At 42.4% G+C, this 21,936-nt stretch overlaps 1 protein-coding gene across 2 annotated transcripts; it reads right to left on the minus strand.

Moving 5' to 3' along the window:
- Positions 1-404: 404 nt before the first annotated feature.
- On the minus strand, positions 405-20,700 carry LOC130913220 (intracellular hyaluronan-binding protein 4-like). 2 transcript variants are annotated; one of them, XM_057831661.1, is made up of 9 exons: positions 20,534-20,700; positions 20,206-20,446; positions 12,937-13,048; positions 12,375-12,521; positions 12,230-12,301; positions 12,082-12,159; positions 11,776-11,947; positions 801-986; positions 405-716 (listed from the first exon to the last, which is right to left on the minus strand). In XM_057831661.1, the coding sequence occupies exons 2-9, from the start codon at positions 20,438-20,440 to the stop codon at positions 651-653; spliced, it is 1,068 nt and encodes a 355-aa protein (XP_057687644.1). In that variant the 5' UTR covers positions 20,441-20,446; positions 20,534-20,700; the 3' UTR covers positions 405-650. The 2 variants fall into 2 exon arrangements, with proteins under 2 accessions (XP_057687644.1, XP_057687642.1); XM_057831659.1 differs by having other exon boundaries at positions 20,531-20,699.
- Positions 20,701-21,936: the final 1,236 nt, after the last annotated feature.

A 21,936-nucleotide genomic window follows, 5' to 3' on the forward strand; every position in this document is an offset into this window, starting at 1 on the left:
TCAGCAATGTTACGACATTGCTGCTTAAAGAGTTAACTCCTTCACTGCAATCGATGGCAAGACATACAATCCATTTAGACTGGGGCGACTGGCAGTGATCCAATAATAGTTGCCCGCCGCTCCCTGCTTAAATGTACTGTATTTCTATCAATGGCAGCCAAAGAGTTACTGTAACAGTCATCAGGTATAGTAACCCTATTTGATGCACTCATTGTAGCCTATAAACCAAAGCTCAAAAAACTCAAAATATAAACCTGGGGCGGGGGTCAAAAATGGGACGCAATGCCAGGTCAATAACAAGTAACCTACATTTCTTATTTACTGTATCTCAAAGTACAAGACACCAATGATATTTGCTCAAGTCTTTATAAACTCAGTGCCTTCAATGAATTACAACAAAAAAGTACAAGACACCAATGATATTTGCTCAAGTCTTTATAAACTCAGTGCCTTCAATGAATGACAACAAAAAAGTACAAGACACCAATAATATTTGCTCAAGTCTTTATAAACTCAGTGCCTTCAATGAATGACAACAAAAACCCAGTAGAACTAAACACTAGACCTCAAGGAACAATAAACTGCTATTCTGGCCAGTGTTAAAAGTGCAACCTGTTTCCCCACACCAGCTACATGAAGAGTAAACTCAATTAAATGCCTGCTGATAGTGCTGGGAAGTCTTCATGGTTGTCTGGATCAGGAGCTGCTTCACCCTCCTGTAGGCAAACAGCACGGCTATTAGCCACTCGCTGACTAAGAAACTGATGTTGGTTTAGACAAAGCAAGGAAACAAGGCCCACCTTCTCCAGTGTGCGTTTGGCTGGCTCTTGGTGGCTCGGCGGACAACCACGCCCTCTGCCTCGACCCCCTCGAGATGGGCGTCCCAGACTACCAAAGTTGATGTCCAGAAGGGAGGTGATGTCATTCACAGATCGGCGGAAGAAATTGCTGTCATCCTCAATTCCTTCCATATTATCCTTGAGATGCTGAAGATTGCAAAATAAAAAACTAAATGTCCTTCTGGCCACCAGGATTTGACTCCTGGATTTTCATTGGCTGAATAAAATTGGCATTTGCTTGAGTAGATTAAGGTTTCAGCCAGGAAATTTGAACTTTTGTCAAAATAGAACTTGGTGGCATGGCAGGGCATTGCAACATGGCAGACCTCATGGAGGTTCCGTGTGTTTAATGGAGAGGTTCAGGCAGCAAATATTGAGAGGTTGGTTTAAGCCCTTTTAAGTGAATTTAGTGGAACTATAGCTAATGAACGAGATTAAACTCTCAGAATTCCCACCAAGCATTTTTTCCCAGCTCAATTTCTTTCAAACATCTCGGTGCAGTCTGCTTCTGTTCTTGCAGTATACCTCCTGATATGATGAACACTTCCAAACGCTCCAAATTCCACATGGACCTTTCTCAATGAGCAAGTGCTATTTGAAAATGGTTTTCGTGCAGTGATTCCCAAAGTACAGAATGAGTGCCACTGGTATGGCACATGGAAAAAAAAAAAAAAAAAAAACTTCAAACTACAAAATATTGCAGTGGCTTTATTTTTTTTTTCTTTCTATATTGTGCTTGTATATTTGTCAAGTAATGTTTCGTTCTGCAGTGTATTCAAACATTTGGGTACACCAAGTACTCCAGTCCGTGAGAGCCCCTATCCAGCTTGTTTTCCATGTCTCCCTCCTCCAACACACCTGACTCAATCAGCATCGTTATCAGGCTCCTGCAGAGCTGCTGATGAGTTGATTATTTGATTTAGGTGTTAAAGGAGGGAGACATGGAAAACAAGCTGGATAGGGGCTCTCGAAGACCAGAGTTGGATACCCCTGAGATACACGTTTGAAACTTGTCTGAAATTTTATTGACAGTTAATTTTGCTATATTTAAGCACAATATGTACTGTGAATCAAACTGCATTGTGTGACAGTAGAATAGGGGTGTGACAAAATATCGAAATGGTGATGTACCGTGATACTTTGTATCCCAAAAGGTTATCGATATGCTCCTGCCAAAATTCGAGATATCCATCCATCCATTATCTTCCGCTTGTTCCGGGGTCGGGTCGCGGGGGCAGCAGCTTTAACAGGGAAGCCCAGACTTCCCTCTCCCCAGCCACTTCAACCAGCTCCTCCGGCGGGATCCCAAGGCGTTCCCAGGCCAGCCGAGAGACATAGTCTCTCCAGCGTGTCCTGGGTCGTCCCCGGGGCCTCCCGCCGGTGGGACATGCCCGGAACACCTCTCCAGGGAGGCGTCCGGGAGGCATCCGAACCAGATGCCCGAGCCACCTCAGCTGGCTCCTCTCTACGCGGAGGAGTAGCGGCTCGACGCCGAGTCCCTCCCGGATGACCGAGCTTCTCACCCTATCTCTAAGGGAGAGCCCGGACACCCTGCGGAGGAAACTCATTTCGGCCGCTTGTATCCGGGATCTTGTTCTTTCGGTCACGACCCAAAGCTCGTGACCATAGGTGAGGGCAGGAACGTAGATCGACTGGTAAATCGAGAGCTTTGCCTTTCGGCTCAGCTCCTTCTTCACCACTACGGACCGGTGCAGCGTCCGCATTACTGCAGACGCCGCACCGATTCGCCTGTCGATCTCCCGCTCCCTCTTACCGTCACTCGTGAACAAGACCCCAAGATACTTGAACTCCTCCACTTGGGGCAGGATCTCATCCCCGACCCGGAGAGGGCACTCCACCCTTTTCCGACTGAGGACCATGGTCTCGGATTTGGAGGTGCTGATCTTCATCCCAACCGCTTCACACTCAGCTGCGAACCGCTCCAGTGAGAGTTGGAGGTCACGGCTTGATGAAGCCAACAGCACTAAATCATCTGCAAAAAGCAGAGATTCAATGCTGAGGTCACCAAACCGGACCCCCTCAACGCTTCGGCTGCGCCTAGAAATTCTGTCCATAAAAGTTATGAACAAAATCGGTGACAAAGGGCAGCCTTGGCGGAGTCCAACCCTCACTGGGAACGAATTCGACTTACTGCCGGCAATGCGGACCAGACTCTGACACCAGTCGTACAGGGACCGAACAGCCCTTACCAAGGGGCTCGGTACCCCGTACTCCCGGAGCACCCTCCACAGGATTCCCCTAGGCACACGGTCGAACGCCTTCTCCAAATCCACAAAACACATGTAGACTGGTTGGGCGAACTCCCATGCACCCTCGAGGACCCTGCTGAGGGTGTAGAGCTGGTCCACTGTTCCACGGCCGGGACGAAAACCACACTGCTCCTCCTGAATCCGAGATTCGACTTCCCGACGGACCCTCCTCTCCAGCACCCCTGAATAGACTTTACCGGGGAGGCTGAGGAGTGTGATTCCTCTGTAATTGGAACACACCCTCCGGTCCCCCTTTTTAAAAAGGGGGACCACCACCCCGGTCTGCCAATCCAGAGGCACTGTCCCCGATGTCCACGCGATGTTGTAGAGGCGTGTCAGCCATGACAGCCCTACAACATCCAGAGCCTTTAGGAACTCCGGGCGGATCTCATCCACCCCCGGGGCCTTGCCACCGAGGAGCTTACCAACCGCCTCAGTGACTTCAACCCCAGAGATCGAAGAGCCCACCTCAGAGTCCCCAGACTCTGCTTCCTCAAAGGAAGGCGTGTCGGTGGAATTGAGGAGGGCTTCGAAGTATTCTCTCCACCGACTCACGACGTCCCGAGTCGAGGTCAGCAGTACACCATCTTCACTATACACAGTGTTAATAGTGCACTGGTTTCCTCTCCTCAGACGCCGGATGGTGGACCAGAATTTCCTCGAAGCCATCCGGAAGTCGTTTTCCATGGCCTCACCGAACTCCTCCCATGTCCGAGTTTTTGCCTCGGCGACCGCCGAGGCCGCAGTCCGCTTGGCCAGCCGGTACCTGTCAGCTGCCTCCGGAGTCCCACAGGCCAAAAAGGCCCGATAGGCCTCCTTCTTCAGCTTGACGGCATCCCTTACCGCTGGTGTCCACCAGCGGGTTCGGGGATTGCCGCCACGACAGGCACCAACCACCTTACGGCCACAGCTCTGATCGGCCGCCTCAACAATGGAGGTGCGGAACATGGCCCACTCGGACTCAATGTCCCCCACCTCCCCCGGGACAAGGGAGAAGTTCTGCCGGAGGTGGGTGTTGAAACTCTTTCTGACAGGGGATTCTGCCAGACGTTCCCAGCAGACCCTCACAATACGTTTGGGCCTGCCAGGTCTGGCCAGCATCTTCCCCCGCCATCGGAGCCAACACACCACCAGGTGGTGATCGGTTGACAGCTCCGCCCCTCTCTTCACCCGAGTGTCCAAAACATGCGGCCGCAAGTCCGATGACACGATTACGAAGTCGATCATCGAACTGCGGCCTAGGGTGTCCTGGTGCCAAGTGCACATATGGACACCCCTATGTTTGAACATGGTGTTCGTTATAGACAAACCGTGACGAGCACAGAAGTCCAATAACAGAACACCACTCGGGTTCTGATCGGGGGGGCCGTTCCTCCCAATCACGCCCCTCCAGGTCTCACTGTCATTGCCCACGTGAGCGTTGAAGTCCCCCAGTAGAACGAGGGAGTCCCCAGAGGGGGTGCTCTCTAGCACACCCTCCAAGGACTCCAAAAAGGGTGGGTATTCTGAACTGCTGTTCGGTGCATAAGCACAAACAACAGTTAGAACCCGTCCCCCCACCCGAAGGCGGAGGGAGGCTACCCTCTCGTCTACCGGGGTAAACCCCAACGTACAGGCGCCAAGCCGGGGGGCAATAAGTATGCCCACACCTGCCCGGCGCCTCTCACCATGGGCAACTCCAGAGTGGAAGAGAGTCCAACCCCTCTCGAGAGGATTGGTACCAGAACCCAAGCTGTGTGTGGAGGAGAGTCCGACTATATCTAGTCGGAACTTCTCTGCCTCACACACCAGCTCAGGCTCCTTCCCTGCCAGAGAGGTGACATTCCATGTCCCAAGAGTTAGCTTCAGCAGCTGGGGGTCGGACCGCCAAGGCCCCCGCCTTTGGCTGCCGCCCAACTCCCTACGCACCCGACCCCTTTGGCCCCTCCCACAGGTGGTGAGCCCATGGGAAGGAAAAATTCGAGATATTGTTTTAAAAAGGTGTCAATGTCTAAAAAAAAAAGAAAAATGAAGCAACAAGTTGCTACCATAATCTTCCACCATTATAGTGTTTCAGTTAACTCTAAGGATGCATTGACGGTGCTCGACGCCCAATCCATTTAGACTGGGAACGTTCGTTCATTCGAAACCAGAGCATTCAGTCATTCTGTCCGATTTTCAGGGCATTTACAGGTCACTTGCTGTTTATTTTAGGGCATTTACAGATCATTTTCTGTTGAGTTTGAGTCACTGCCTATTCATTTGGGCAATTCCCAGGTCACTTCCTCTTCTGTAACTCAAAATAAACAGAAAGAGAGCCATAAAATACCCCAAAATCAACAGGAAGTAAATGAATATCAACAGGAAAATGACTTTAAATGGCCCAAAATTACTTCATTGCCTGGCATTGGCTGCCACTACCGATCATAGACGTTCAATCCATTTGAAGTGGGAGGGATGGCAGCGAATGAACTTCATTCGCTGCCACCCTCCCAGTTCAAATGGACTGGGCGTCTACAAGTGATAAACTGATTCCAATTCACAGCAGAAGCTTGTTTTTCCTGTTTATTAGCCGTTTGTAGAATATCTACTATGATTTCCTGACCAATGTATCGATAATCGTTGTATCGCCATATCGTCAGATCATCATTATCATGAGCTTTGTATCGCAAATTGTATCGTATCGTGAGGTACCAAGAGGTTCCCACTCCTACAGTAGAATACAATACACTGAGATTATATCGTCAGTCTAAATTTTAGTAAACAATTTGGCACACTACAGTAAATACTGCATATCATAGTGGTACTGGGAAGGCTTTAAAGTTGTCTTAGTTCATTTTGCCTGACTTAGAGGTGTATGCTGTATTGGTAGGCCTGTCGCGATAAATTTTAGTCAGCGATATAGTCTCATAAAATATTGCTGATATGAGATATTGTTTTTTTTTTTTTTTAATTAATTCAACCACTAATGTACAGGACTGTCTCAGGAAATTAGAATATTGTGATAAAGTTCTTTACTCTCTGTAATGCAATTAAAAAAACAAAAATGTCATACATTCTGGATTCATTACACATCAACTGAACTATTTCAAGCCTTTTATTATTTGAATATTGCTGATTTTGGCTTACAGCTTAAGAAACCTCAAAAATCCTATATCAAAAAATTAGAATACTTCCTCAGACCAAGTAAAAAAATAATTTAATAACAGCAAAACTAAATCAAACATTTGAAAATGTCCATTGATGCACTCAGTACTTGGTTGGGAATCCTTTTGCACGGATTACTGCATCAATCCGGCGTGGCATGGAGGCAATCAGCCTGTGGCATTGCTGAGGTGTTATTGATGCCCATGATGCTTCGATAGCGGCCTTCAGCTCATTTGCATTTGTAGGTCTGGTGTCTTTCATCTTCTTCTTAACTATATCCCACAAATTCTCGATGGGGTTCAGGTCAGGGGAATTAGCAGGCCAATCAAGGACAGTGATGCCATGGTCAGTGCACCAGTTACTGGTGGTTTTGGCACTGTGGGCAGGTGCCAGATCATGCTGGAAAATGAAATCCTCATCTCCATAGAGCTTTTCAGCAGATGGAAGCATGTAGTGCTCTAAAATCTCTTGGTACACAGTTGCATTTACTCTGGACTTGATGAAACACAGTGGACCAACACCAGCAGCTGACATGGCTCCCCAAACCATTGCTGACTGTGGGAACTTCACACTGGATTTCAAGCAACTTGGATTTTGCTCCTCTCCAGCCTTTCTCCAGACTCTGGCGCCTTGACTTCCAAATGAAATGCAAAACTTGCTTTCGTCTGAAAAGAGGACTTTGGACCACTCTGCAACTGTCCAGTGCTTCTTCTCCATAGCCCAAGTCAGACGCTTCTTCCGTTGTCTTGAGTTCAGAAGTGGCTTGACCATGGGAATACGGCTATTGTAGCCCATTTCCCGGACACGTCTGTGAACTGTGGCTTTTGATACCTGGACTCCAGCTTCAGCCCACTGTCTTTGAAGGTCCCCCAAATTCTGGAAGCGGCTCTTCTTCACAATTTTGTTAAGGCTGCGGTCATCTCTCTTGGTTGTGCAGCGTTTCCGGCCACATTTTTCCCTTCCAACAGACTTTTTGTGGATATGCTTTGAAACTGCACTCTGTGAACAGCCTGCTCTTTGAGAAATTTCTTTTTGTGTCTTACCCTCCTGATGGAGGGTATCAATGATGGTCCTCTGGACAGCAGTCAGATCAGCAGTCTTCCCCATACTTGTGATTTAGTTTACTGAACCAAGCTGAGTGTTTTTAAGGCTCAGGAAACCCTCGCAGGTGTTTCGAGTTAATTAGATGATTCAGGTGATTAGTTGAATAGCCTACTTGTATACTTTTTCATGATATTCTAATATTTTGATATAGGATTTTTGAGTTTTCTTAAGCTGTAAGCCAAATTCAGCAATATTAAAATAATAAAAGGCTTGAAATAGTTCAGTTGATGTGTAATGAATCCAGAATGTATGACATTTTTGTTTTTTTTAATTGCATTACAGAAAGTAAAGAACTTTATCACAATATTCTAATTATCTGAGACAGTCCTGTAGTGACAATACATTATAATAAATCACCCACTCAAATGCAATAAATTGTTGTTCTGAAATAAAAACACAAACTACATTGATGTAAGAAAAAACACACAATGCAAAACGAGTCATTTGAAAGTGCAGAATATGAAATAGGTAGACACCGTTTTTGTTCTCTGCCAATTAGTCCATCAAAATTGTTCATTTGATCCAAACAGACTCATCTTGTCCAGCAAAGTGCGCATATTAGCAAATTTGAAGCAAACTTATTCATTACCAATCAAATTTTTTATAATGGGTGTCATTTTAAAGCATTTCTTGATGTAGAATCTGAAGTATTAGAGATTAACTCTTTTTTTATGAGATCTTTATATACTTGAACATGACGCGCTTTTATTTTGAAATGTTCACCGGAAGCAAGTTTGCCAAGCCGCTAACCGTAAGCTTTACACTCCATTATTTAAAAAAAAAAAAAAAAAAAAAAAAAAACACTTCTCTTTTCCTAATGCATGTGGTGTCCGTAATAGATTTTTTTTTTTTTTTTGCATCATTTGCAGATTGCTGTAAACTAGCAATTTTTCATGTTTTAAGTGTCACCTTTTCACTGCAATTTTGTGTTTTAGAGCACACCGCCAATGTTTTATAGCGAAGACCGCCAATGTTTTATAGCAGGCCAACATGGTTAGGACGTACAGTGGGGCAAATAAGTATTCAGTCAACCACCAAATGTGCAAGTTCTCCTACGTGAAAAGATTAGAGAGGCGTGTAATTGTCAACTAGGCCTGTCGCGATAACAAATTTTAGTGTGCAATAATTTATCTCACAAATTATTGCGATATGAGATTGTTGCGCCACCCCCCCAATTTTTTCAACCACAGTGAGAATACAGTATATATTAATAGATCAAGTACACCCATTTAAACGCGATAAATACTTACTCTTAAATTCAAAAATACTTAATAAATCACAACTAAAAACAATAGACAATGCCTCCTAACTAAAAAACAACAATATTAATACCGCACAGAAACAGAATAGATAAAATGTGTTTTTCAAGAAAAATAAAATTCCACTTAATAACTTAAGCATTTAGGCAAATGAAAACTTTTCCCCTCATAGCTTCTGTAATGATGTTCCATAGGGATGCAACGACACAGTTAAGTCACGGTTCGGTACGATTTTCGAGACGAGGGACACGATTTTCGAACAGATTCAATACATTTAATGCTCTGAAAAAAAAAAAAGATTGTATTTTTTTTTTTTTTTGTGCTAACGAGATAAAATTAAATTGCCATCATATAAACATGCATTTTAGTGCATAATATTTATGTGCTTCCTTCTTACTGATCTGAAGAAATTTTGTGTAAAAGTGCCGAGAACAATCTTTACTATTTGTAAAGTGAGGCGGGGCAAACTATTGATTGCTACAGCTCTCTTAGCAGCTAGGTTTACTACATGAGCAAGACATCCTATTTGTCCGAATCCATCTGTTTCACATACTGAATTAACAATATTTGCAACATTATCTATAGTCACTGGTATCGATCAATTTGGCCTTTTTAACTTCCATTCAGTCATGACAGTTTAGAATTCATCGATGTAGTATATGGACGTGTCCCATAATCCATCTGGGCTCACGTAGCCAATGGCATGTGACGTAGCACATCTAGTTTGCTATTTCATGATATCTAGTGTGTGCGCGCATTAAAAAAGTTAGCAAACGCCGCTGAAGTCACGTCTGCTCATTACTGCACAACACCAGCATATGACAATCGACTTTCAGAAACAGGACGTGTTTGAAGCACAGCGCTCTTAATTTGCCACTCAATGTTCATCATGTCCATTCAGCTGGCGGACTTCATTCATTGTAAATATCCGGCGTTGTACCGAATAATAGCCGCCCCACGTGAAATATTACCCCTGACGGGAGCGCCTACACGTCAACAACACCGGCGCGCTGGTCCGCAGTCAATCCGGAGCACTGACGCGGCCGGTATACGTTGAACAATAGGATATAATGGGAACGATTGGCTCCGGCCAATTTTTTGCCGGACCTGGAACGAAGAACATTTTGCGCAGTTGGTAACAAGGAATCCGAACTTTTAACAGCATTTCTGCTGCGCGCGCACGTGCACGCGAGGCGATAAATCGCAGCGGAAAAATTACCGCCTTCATTTTTATATATCATGCGATAAATGGAATTATTGCATATTGCGACAGGCTTATTGTCAACATGGGTAAACCTCAACCATGAGAGACAGAATGTGGGGGAAAAAAACTGAAAATCACATTGCTTGATTTTTAAAGAATTTATTTCCAAATTAGAGTGGAAAATAAGTATTTGGTCACCTACAAAAAAAGCAAGATTTCTGGCTGTCAAAGAGGTCTAACGTCTTCTAACGAGGTTCCACTCGTTACCTGTATTAATGGCACCTGTTTTAACTCATTATCGGTATAAAAGACACCTCTCCACAACCCTCAGTCAGTCACACTCCAAAGTCCACTATGGCCAAGACCAAAGAGCTGTCGAAGGACACCAGAGACAAAATTGTAGACCTGCACCAGGCTGGGAAGACTGAATCTGCAATAGGTAAAACACTTGGTGTAAAAAAAAAAAAAAATCAACTGTGGGAGCAATTGTTAGAAAATGGAGGACATACAAGACCACTGATAATCTCCCTCGATCTGGGGCTCCATGCAAGATCGCACCCCGTGGCATCAAAACGATAAGAACGGTGAGCAAAAATCCCAGAACCACACGGGGGGACCTAGTGAATGACCTACAGAGAGCTGGGACCACAGTAACAAAGGCTATCAGTAACACAATGCGCCGCCAGGGACTCAAATCCTGCACTGGCAGACGTGTCCCCCTGCTGAAGAAAGTACACGTCCAGGCCCATCTGCGGTTCGCTAGAAAGCATTTGGATGATCCAGAAGAGGACTGGGAGAATGTGTTATGGTCAGATGAAACCAAAATAGAACTTTTTGGTAAAACACAGGTTCTCGTGTTTGGAGAAGAATACTGAACTGCATCCGAAGAACACCATACCCACTGTGGAGCACGGGGGTGGAAAATCATTCTTTGGGGCCGTTTTTCTGCAAAGGGACCAGGACGACTGATCTGTGTAAAGGAAAGAATGAATGGGGCCATGTATCGAGAGATTTGGAGTGAAAATCTCCTTCCATCAGCAAGGGCATTGAAGATGAGACGTGGCTGGGTCTTTCAGCATGACAATGATCCCAAACACACAGCCAGGGCAACAAAGGGGAGTGGCTTCGTAAGAAGCATTTCAAGGTCCTGGAGTGGCCTAGCCAGTCTCCAGATCCCAACCCCATAGAAAATCTGTGGAGGGAGTTGAAAGTGTGTTGCCCAACAACAGCCCCAAAACATCACTGCTCTAGAGGGGATCTGCATGGAGGAATGGACCAAAATACCAGCAACAGTGTGTAAAAAGCTGGTGAAGAGTTACAGAAAACGTTTGGCCTCCGTTATTGCCAACAAAGGGTACATAACAAAGTATTGAGATGAACTTTTGGTATTGACCAAATACTTATTTTCCACCATGATTTGCAAATAAATTCTTTAAAAATCAAATAATGTGATTTTCTGGGGGGTTTTCCCCACATTCTGTCTCTCATGGTCAAGGTTTACCCATGTTGATAATTACAGGCCTCCCTAATATTTTCAAGTGGGAGAACTTGCACAATTAGTGGTTGACTAAATACTTATTTGCCCCACTGTAGTCTTTTTTTCCATTAGCCTCAATATAGCAATGCTAACGTTTTACAATGTTTAATACAGATGTATTTCCTTATTTTGTATGTCTGAATTTTAATTCTTCGGGCTGTTGATGACCAATAAACATCAGTAAAAGGAACTGGAGTCTCATATCAACACCCACGCGTGCAGAGTTCATGCAGCACACGCATACACGCACACAAATGTATGCACGCACGCACGCGACGATAAATAGCAGCCGGGAAAATTACCGCCTTCATTTTTATTTACCGTGCGATAAATGGACTTACTGCATATCGCGGCAGGCTTATGTATCGGAAGGGGGGGGGGTCCAAACCCGATTGTATGGGCCATGTAGTGTGTACGGATTTTCGTACATACTCACCACATGTTTGGACTTGTGGATGACTTTGGCCTTTGATGGAATGGTGCTCTCTGCTTTGCGGATGTTGAACTCTGCCTTCGGACGACTGTCATTCTGCAAAGCCTTCCATTCATCCAGAGTCATCTCCATGGCAACCTGGACCACCATTTCTCCTTCTTCCTCTGTCATTGCACTAACAAAAATAAGACATTTTATAGCAATTTACATACTGGGGAGCGTGTGATTGATGTGGTTGGCAGTAAAATGTGCCTTCATAAAATTCATCGAAATTTACATCTTTGGGTCATGTCTAAATGTGGTACTCACAGGTTCGGGTTCTCTTCTTCTGGTGCTTGAGGCTCTTCAGAGTGTTCCGGAGCAGCAAGTGTCACATCAATTAACTCACTTCAAGAACAAAAGCAAACACTTGTAATCAATATGGCAATTTGACAGTTGTCCACAGACAGACTCACACCTTTCTGGTTCTTCCACACAACCCCAGTTCCAGGGCCCTCTGCCACCTCTCTTCTCATCAGGAGAGATACCACTACAGTTAGTAGTAACAATAGAATGTCAAACACTTGTAAAATCATCGCCAACTGTGTCAATATGTTACTTACGTTCCGTTGTGTCGGTCATATTCTCTTTTTCCCCTCGAGACAAAGTTTTCAAAGTTGCTCGAGTATCCTCCTCTTTTTTCTCCTCCTCCTCTCCTACCCCTTCCTCCTCCCCGGCCCCTGGGGTCCACGTCCTGATAGTTGGTAGTCCTAGGGTATAATTAGGTCATCACTTCCCCATGGAACAGTGATTTTCAAATTGTGGTCATCACTGCACAAATAGTTACATTTAACTTAAGCTCAACACAGTTGATTTTTCAGAGCTGCATTTTTTTTAAACGTGTTAGGCACTAACTTTTAACAATTTATTTACATTCAATTATGAAGCAGTCTTTATTTTCCTGTACAAATTTTTAAACCATATTAATGTTGCTTAAAATATTAAAAATACTTGAATACCATCTTGTTTTTTGATGAAAGCGTATATCTACCGTGCTACACTGCTGGAATACTAGAATCATAGATAGATTTAGAGCCAAGTATTTTTTTTATCCAGCGCTTAATATAAAAGGTTGCACATAATTGCTGAATGATGTACAACAACTGCAAAGATTGAGCAACTTACTTTGGGACAGAGAACTCCTGCGGGTACAGAGCTGGGTTTGCCCTGCGCTCCCCAAAGCCTCTTTTAGTCTCTACTCTGTCCTCTTCTGCGGCACGGACTGGCCGCTTGCAAGCTGGAAAAACAAGATGTTTCATTATGTACCTTTGTCGGGTGCCTACTAGGCCTGAACGATATTGGAAAAAACTATTGCTGCGATTTTTTGGGGGGTTGCGATATTATATTGCGATATTATATATATATATATATTAGGGCTGTCAAACGATTAAAATTTTTAATCGAGTTAATTACAGCTTAAAAATTAATCGTAATTAATCGCAATTAATCGCATTTCAAACCATCTATAAAATGCCATATTTTTCTGTAAATTATATATATATTCTGTAAAATAAATTGTTGGAATGGAAAGATAAGACACAAAATGGATATATACATTCAACCTACGGTACATGAGGACTGTAGTGGGCATTTCACTCTACTGTCATTTAAATCTGTCTATGCTGTCCTCTCTCCGAAGCATCTACTTTTTCCAAAGCTAGACAGCTAGTGAACGACGCCTTAATAATCAGACTTCTTCCTTTTTCATCTGATTTATTAATAAAATGGCCTCAAACCATTTTCCTCTTTAGACCGTTGTAAAACTACAAAAAAAAGTACACAAGCATTGCATTAGCAACAACGTTAGCTTAGCACGCTATACAGGTTCACTAAACATAAACAAAAAGCGTCTCATACAAAAAAATATAACATGTCGCTTACTAACATAATATGTACATTCTTTACAGCAACCATACTTACGGACAAATCTTGTCCAAGAATCATATAAGCACAATATTACAACGTAGGCGTCAGCCCGAGACGTCGTGCAGCTATATTGACTGGCAAGAACACAATAAACCATGTCGCAAAGTGACCACAAGAGTTCGCTGTTAGACAGCACAAAAAGCCTTGCTGTAAAACTTACCAAAAGGCAGAATACTGTCTGAGCGGGACATATGCGTTAATTGCGTCAAATATTTTAACGTGATTAATTTAAAAAATTAATTACCGCGCGTTAACACGATAATTTTGACAGCCCTAATATATATACATATTTTTAAAGAAATTTTCACTAGATGACTTGAATAGCTGTTTGGAAAGACTTTAGATGACTCGCAATGACCAGTGTACAGTGAGCCCTCGTTTTTCGCGGTTAATGAGGACCAGAACCCGCCGCGATAAGTGAAAAACTACTAAGCTGCGCCCCCCGCCCCCCAAATTTTTATTTTTTTTGTGTGTGTGCTCAATGTATTTATTCAGATTTAGCATTGGAAAGAGATACATGTCAGGCATGTTTTTTTCCTCACTTTTTCCACAAAGTATTATTTTTAAAAATGTATATACATATTAATAAATGGTTTTAAGCACTTCAAATGTAATAATTATGATCAGTTTTAAACATAACTGTCCAACCAAAATAATTTTTGAACAGGAATGAAGTACTGTAGTAGAAAAATGCTTGGCTTTATTAAATGGTTCTGTTTACCTAACATGGCTGTGACTTTTGGTGGACATGTAGAAATTACAAACTCCTCATGATCACTTCTGGCATTTAATTTGTCTCAAACGTCTCCACACGCACACACATTCATTCCAAAGCGGCTTCCTTGCAGAAACTGTTTAACAATGATTGACAGCTGCTGTGCTGTGATGTCCGGCTTCTTTGGCAAGATCAAAGATACAAGCATCGTTAACTTTAATAAGCAAGTGCTGCAGTGACTGTGAGGTTCAAAGAGCGTGTGAGGCTCTGCGCAGAGCAGAAAGCAGGGCGTATGTGGATTAAAAAAAATAAAAACTATCGCACGTCTTCGCGATGGGACTATCGCGCACGCACACATCGCGATGGCGATGTTTAAACAATATATCGTTCAGGCTTAGTGCCTACCATTTACTAGTCTATCATCCTCAGTCATCTGTTCATGTAAATTTTTAATCCCACAAATGTGAGTTGAATCATTTCAAAGAGCCCTAAATCCCAATGCATAGACTTTATTACCTATGGCCGTGACACTTCGTCATTCTTTGCGTCACGCCTTATCATAGAGGGCCGAGCTTCATTTAGTAATAGCCGAAGACGACTACACTCATGTCGGATTTAAGCTTGTATTTTTGAAGAACTACCAAAAGCTGTACCGCATACAAACAGGAAGGATTGTCTCAGAAGTGATTTGTTCGAGGATTCAAGATACAGTGGGGCAAATAAGTATTTAGTCAACCACTAATTGTGCAAGTTCTCCCACTTAAAAATATTAGAGAGGCCTGTAATTGTCAACATGGGTAGACAACCATGAGACAGAATGTGTGTGTGTGTGTGTGTGTGGGGGGGGGGGGGGAATCACATTGTTTGATTTTTAAAGAATTTATTTCAAATCATGGTGGAAAATAAGTATTTGGTCTATACCAAAAGTTCACCTCAATACTTTGTTATGTACCCTTTGTTGGCAATAACAGAGGCCAAACGTTTTCTGTAACTCTTCACAAGCTTTTCACACACTGTTGCTGGTATTTTGGCCCATTCCTCCATGCAGATATCCTCTAGGGCATTGATGTTTTGGGGCTGTCGTTGGGCAACACGGACTTTCAACTCCCTCCTCACCCCGTGGCGTCAAAATGATAACAAGAACGTTGAGCAAAAATCCCAGAACCACACGGGGGGACCTAGTGAATGACCTACAGAGAGCTGGGACCACAGTAACAAAGGCTACTATCAGTAACACAATGCGCCGCCAGGGACTCAAATCCTGCACTGCCAGACGTGTCCTCCTGCTGAAGAAAGTACACGTCCAGGTCCGTCTGCGGTTCGCTAGAGAGCATTTGGATGATCCAGAAGAGGACCGGGAGAATGCAATATGGTCAGAGGAAACTACAACTTTTTGGTAGAAACACAGGTTTTCGTGTTTGGAGGAAAAGGAATACTGAATTGCACCATACCCACTGTGAAGCATGGGAGTGGAAACATCATGCTTTGGGGCTTTTTTTCTGCAAAGGGACCAGGACGACTGATCTGTGTAAAGGAAAGAATGAATGGGGCCATGTATCGAGAGATTTTGAGTGAAAATCTCCTTCCATTAGCAAGGGCATTGAAAATGAGACGTGGCTGGGTCTTTCAGCATGACAATGATCTCAAACACACAGCCAGGGCAACAAAAGAGTGGCTTCGTAAGAAGCATTTCAAGGTCCTGGAGTGCCCTAGCCAGTCTCCAGGGCTCAACCCCATAGAGAATCTGCGGAGGGAGTTGAAAGTCCGTGTTGCCAAATGACAGCCCCAAAACATCACTGCTCGAGAGGAGATCTGCATGGAGAAATGGGCCAAAATACCAGCAACAGTGTGTGAAAGGCTTGTGAAGAGTTACAGAAAACGTTTGGCCTCCGTTATTGCCGATGATTTTCTGGGGGATATTCCACATTCTGTCTCTCATGGTTGAGGTTAAACCATGTTGAAAATTACAGGCCTCTCTAATATTTTCAAGTGGGAGAACTTGCACAATTAGTGGTTGAATAAATAGTATAAATACTTATTTGCCCCACTGTAAATATTATATTTTTCGTACCAAGCATGCATTTTGAACAAGGTGAAAAAAATCAATGGGACAATGGGAACCGCTATGGCATTGGCATCATTCTTTGACATATATACGTAAAATAGATGCTTAACTGCTCGGTTTTTTGCTCTTTTTAACAAAGAATAGAGACAGTTTAACGTCCATATGAGCTAACAGACTAGCATCATTCTTCAACAGATTTAAGTAAATTTAAAGTGCCCTTTTTTTTTTTGCCTTTAACGAAGAATCAAGACTGTTTTACATCCAAATCTATAAAGAATTCAGAGATTTAAGCATTTATTCACAAAACTTTCAACGTTAAAAAGCTCTTTGCAGTGGACTTGTGGTAAGGCGAGGTCACAGTTAACTTAAAGACGTGCCGCACATTCGCCATATTTACGTAAAACAAATACTACCTGCACGGTTTCTTTTGCTTTTAACCAAGAATCGAGACTGTTTTACGTCCGTATCTATAAAGAAGGGCTATCTCATACGCATTTTATATTTGTTTATTTAGATTTTATACTTGCAAGTCACTTTTGAAATTTTAACTTGTGCACTGCAAAGGGAAATGCTCCAGGCATAGTCCAATATTCATTTATATGCAATATTCTATGTGCAATACTTACCTGCAATATTCAAAGCCTTAACTGTGAAACTGCTGCTCCTTCACTTCGATTATTTGCACTGCCTGAACATAGGGCTATCTCATACGCATTTTACTAGTATATTTGTTTAGATTTCATACTAGCGAGTCACTTTTGAGATTTTAACTTATCATGCACTGTAAAGGGAAATGCTCCACAATTTCATTGTACAACTGTATAATGAAAATAAAGGGCTATTCTATTCTATAAAAAGTTGTGATTGTATATACAATTTATTAGTAATCTATTTATATAATTGATTCTGCATACTTTCCTCAAGTATTAAGTTTCTGATGAGAAAATTGATTTTAAGCTGTTGAAAACTTGCAGTAAATAAAAGAAAAATAAGTTGGTATTTTGGGCAAAAACATATGTTAAATATTGCCATTGATCCTGAAATATAGGTGACCATCTCTGCATTTAATGATTTTTGTGCATCTAGTGTAAAATCTAAGAATTTTATAGCCATTTTAAGTTTTCCTATATAAAAAATAATCTGGATTTTATCAGGGAACTACTGAATTTTTTGATGCCACTGCTCATGGAGACTCATATATGGCTAAGGTAGGTGCCCGTTTTGGTTTTAGGTCAGTAGCAGCTTTGGTTTTGAAAATATTTGAAAATAGGCCCCCTACGAATCGGCCCAGTTTTCCGTGTCATGTCTATAGACCCCACTCACATGACGTCACAACCACGCCTCCGCGCCATATTGTCCGTCAGCTCGTCGTGTTTACGCATTACCGCTACGTAAATTCCTCCTATTATGGCGTGTTTTTCTGTTCGTTAACATTAATAATGAAAATGGTGAAGGCGTGTGTGACGGTTGGTTGCAGTAACAGAGAAGATAGACGGAGAGACTTGAAGTTCAACCGTATTCAGAGACACCCGGAGAGGAGAGCGAGATGGACTGCTGCAATTCGACGAGAAAACTGGGCACCAAACGATCACCACAGACTATGTAGTAGTCATTTTATACCTGGTAAGATGCATTTAATACAGTGGGGAGAACAAGTATTTGATACACAGTCAATGGGAAAACCCATTGGCAGTGTATCAAATACTTGTTCTCCCCACTGTACATATTTATAGGGTTTTGGGCTGACAACCACAATTAAGATCATTGCGAGGCTAATCGCCGACAACATACAGTTTCAAATTCAAGATGTTTATTTCTTCCGCCATCATTATTTTTTGAATAATATTTAGCTGGTACCAAGTGAAAGAAGCTGGCCTCGTCTACGGATCATCAGTTAAACAGGGGTGTCCAAACTTTTTGCAAAGGGGGCCAGATTTGGTGTGGTAAAAATGTGGGGGGCTACCTTGGCTGATTTACGTAGAACTATATATTTAAACAATTTTTAGCAAGCACTTTTGTGTGTCACATTTGCTTTAGTATTATTTTTTTTAATTCATCATTTCAACAATCTCGCCTTTGTGGCGTTCTCTTTCGACACCCGGGCTCTTGCGAAATACTGCTGCTGTGAAATTAAACTAGCTTCAAGTTGCTATAATTTCTCGCTGCGTATCTTCCTTGTAATGTTGTCGTACACGTCAGCGTGTCTTGTTTGGTAATATTGCGTCACATGGAACTCTTTGAAAACAGCGACTGTCTCTTTGCAAATGAGGCAGACACAGTTGTTGCGTATTGTATTGAAGAAATACTCCAACATCCACCTATCCTTGAAGCGTCGGCCATCGCAGTCAACTTTTTTTTTATCGATTGTCGCCATTTTAGAAAATTGGAAGTAAGGGTCACACGGGGTAATGTTGCTTAGAGTGCTGCTTTTTCAGTTTTTCAAAGTTTCGTGAGAACAGGCTGAGTTTCTGTGGACAAGATAGTTGTAGATATTAGGGTAGCAGATGTCAGGCAGAGACGGCGAAGACGGCGGGTCGAAAAATATCGATTTAGGCATCAAATATGGATCTGGCGAATGGATAGACTGAAGCTTTTCCACATAACGCCTTTTATGCAACACATCCAATGAGTTTACAGCGTCTGATAGCACCGGGGCTTCCATGAATTGCACTATAAATTAGGGATGTCCCGATCCAGGTTTTAGCACTTCCGATCCGATACCGATATTGTTTTGCACTTCCGATACCTGCCGATACAGATACTGGCCGATACAGATACCAGCCTATCTGAGCATGTATTAAAGTTTAAAGTTATTTAGCCTCCTTACATAGTTGTCAGACTCATGTTGAAAAGGGTTTTAGTACTCTTGATAACAACTAGCCAGCTGAATCAGGGGAGTTTGAATAACACACGATTGTTGGTAACAAGAAACTGACCTGTTTATTCAGTGGCAAACACAAAAGATTATAAATAACAAACAGAAATGGCATAGTCAGTCAGTAAAACGTGCAAATAATATTGTAAACTGTCAGTGGAAAATCCCACAAATCCCCCAAGCTATTAGATGCTTTTAATGTTTCGTGCATTAGTTACAAAAATTATATAAAAAGCCTCTCAGGTTTAAATAAACGACCATTTCAGTATGAAGTTAACATTTTAAAACAGTCAATAAAATACTCAAGTCCCCATTCTGTACCAGCAGCTTTAAACTACATTCATTTAATGAAGTTTATGCATGTTCTAAATAAAAGCAACCAATCAATTTAAGACCTTTCAAAATCGTATTTATGACCTTTTGTGAGAATTTGAGATATTTTAAGGCCTTAAATTCAAATGAGTGGATTCAAGACTTTTTTTTTTTTTAAAGAATTTTTAAGACCCCACGGATACCCTCATGGCAGGTTGATGATGCCAGAGCTCCCACTGCAAACAGATTGGACATTTATCGCTGCAAATGACAGCCAATCAATTCTTTAACTCATTCTTTCATCAATGACTTATTTCAAATTCAAATTTATTTTAAGTTTTCAGATAGCTCTGATGTAGTGTTTTTCAATGGACCATCAACACATGGTGGCCTGTGTAAAAGCAACAGCAGACAAAACGAACTGACCTCCCCTGGCAGCTGGGTCCAGTCTAGAAATGAATGCTTTTAGTTCAAATGCAAATGGTATTGTTTGTCACCTACTTGCATCAGGTTCTGGAATCACCATTTTCGGGATGGGCACACGTCTGTCCCTCTGGGATTCTTTCTGTCCGGGTTTCTTCTGCTTGGCATTTTTGTCTTCCACCTCCTTTTTCTTCTTCCTGTTTTTCTCCTTCTCGGTCTCCATCTCACTTATGAAGTCCAGCGGGTCCCTGTCGTCGTCGGGAAGATTCCCGAACCTGTTAGCTACGGCACAGCCGTAGGCGTCTGGTAGCATCTTGTTCTGGTAGAGAGAGCATGCGTAATTAATTTCCGTCGCCAAATTTCCATTAATGACGCCGTTAATATATTTGATAACTTGACAAACCACCGTATTTCTCGTCCACTGGTGACTATTGAACACCGGCCAACGTTCAAGTCTCCATGGAGCTTCGACCAAAGGCACATGAACAACTCCCGAGCACTTCGATAAATGTTTAGCACGTGCGCTTCCAGCGAAACCGCGCCTCTCTTTGAATATTCAATCATATAATTTGGATGACGTCACTTTCAACGGGACAAGAGAAGTTAACTTAAAGGGAAAGACTACACTCTAATCGCCAGGCCCCCTAAGACCCCCCCCACTCCAAAATGCTTTTGCCCCCATTTATGGAGGTAGATTTGTGTTTTTCTTTATTATTCAATCAAAAAAAAATTAAAAACAGAAAAGCCTCACTTCAATACCCCCAAAAAAATTTCAAAGAAAAATAAGTGTTTGAATCCCCTCTTTAAAATAAACTACTGTATTAGCAGATTCATGGCATATTAAGTAGGGGTGGAACGGTTCAGTTAGCCCACGGTTCAGTTTGAACCTCAGTTTTGGGATCACGGTTTCGGTTCGAGTTCGGTTTGCGTTTCGCTTTTTTTTTTTTTTTTTTTTTTTAAACTGCCTTTATTTTGCTTTTTTAAAAAATGAAATAAACACTTAAAATGTAAACATTTTCGACTTAAAATGCCTCTTAGCTCTTTGGCTAGTGTAGTGACTGACTACTGAAATACACACACAGTAGTAAAAAAGTTACTTGGCAAAGTAACTGGTGATACCTTTCATGTTTTTTTTTTTAATTTAAAAAAAAAAAAAAAAACATAGTAACCTTTGTTATGTTTGGAGGTCATTTAATGTTGTGAATCAACCGTTAAAGTTGATAAAATTGCTCCCGTTTTTGCATTAGTTCCCTTCTGTCTACTTTCGACGTGTGAAAATTTTAAAACTGTTTCATCCTTTAAAGATAGACTCAAGTCAAGATTTTGCTGATTTAGGAGTATTTTGGATAAAAAGTTGCTTAGGTTCGCTCGTCAGGTTTACTACAACAGAGCCTTTCTGAAAAGTTTACTGCTCTAAAATGGCGGCTGTTTACTAACGCTACCGAGTCTGTCATTTCGCATGTAGTTCTATGCGCATGAGATATCTAGGCGTAGACTGTATGTTGTCGGCTAAGTCAGGTAATATTGGAGCCACCTAGCCTAGCATCGCGTTTGCTACAGCGTCTCAACAAACACTCTTCCCTCTCCGAGTCTCTGACTTTTCTCACGTCATTCAACAAACGCATTGTCTCGTTGAAGAAACGGTGACCAAATCCGAACAGATGAAAAAAAAAAAACGTAATGCACGAAAAACGAGCAGATTTTGAACGTAATGTACGGCGTACACATTTTAAAATGAGTGCTCACTTGTACAAATTACGACGAGACCGTACAATTTGACAGGTATGAATTATAGTGGACCGTCACAGT

This window comes from Corythoichthys intestinalis, chromosome 3 (genome assembly GCF_030265065.1).
Source record: "Corythoichthys intestinalis isolate RoL2023-P3 chromosome 3, ASM3026506v1, whole genome shotgun sequence".
Lineage (NCBI taxonomy): Eukaryota > Metazoa > Chordata > Actinopteri > Syngnathiformes > Syngnathidae > Corythoichthys > Corythoichthys intestinalis.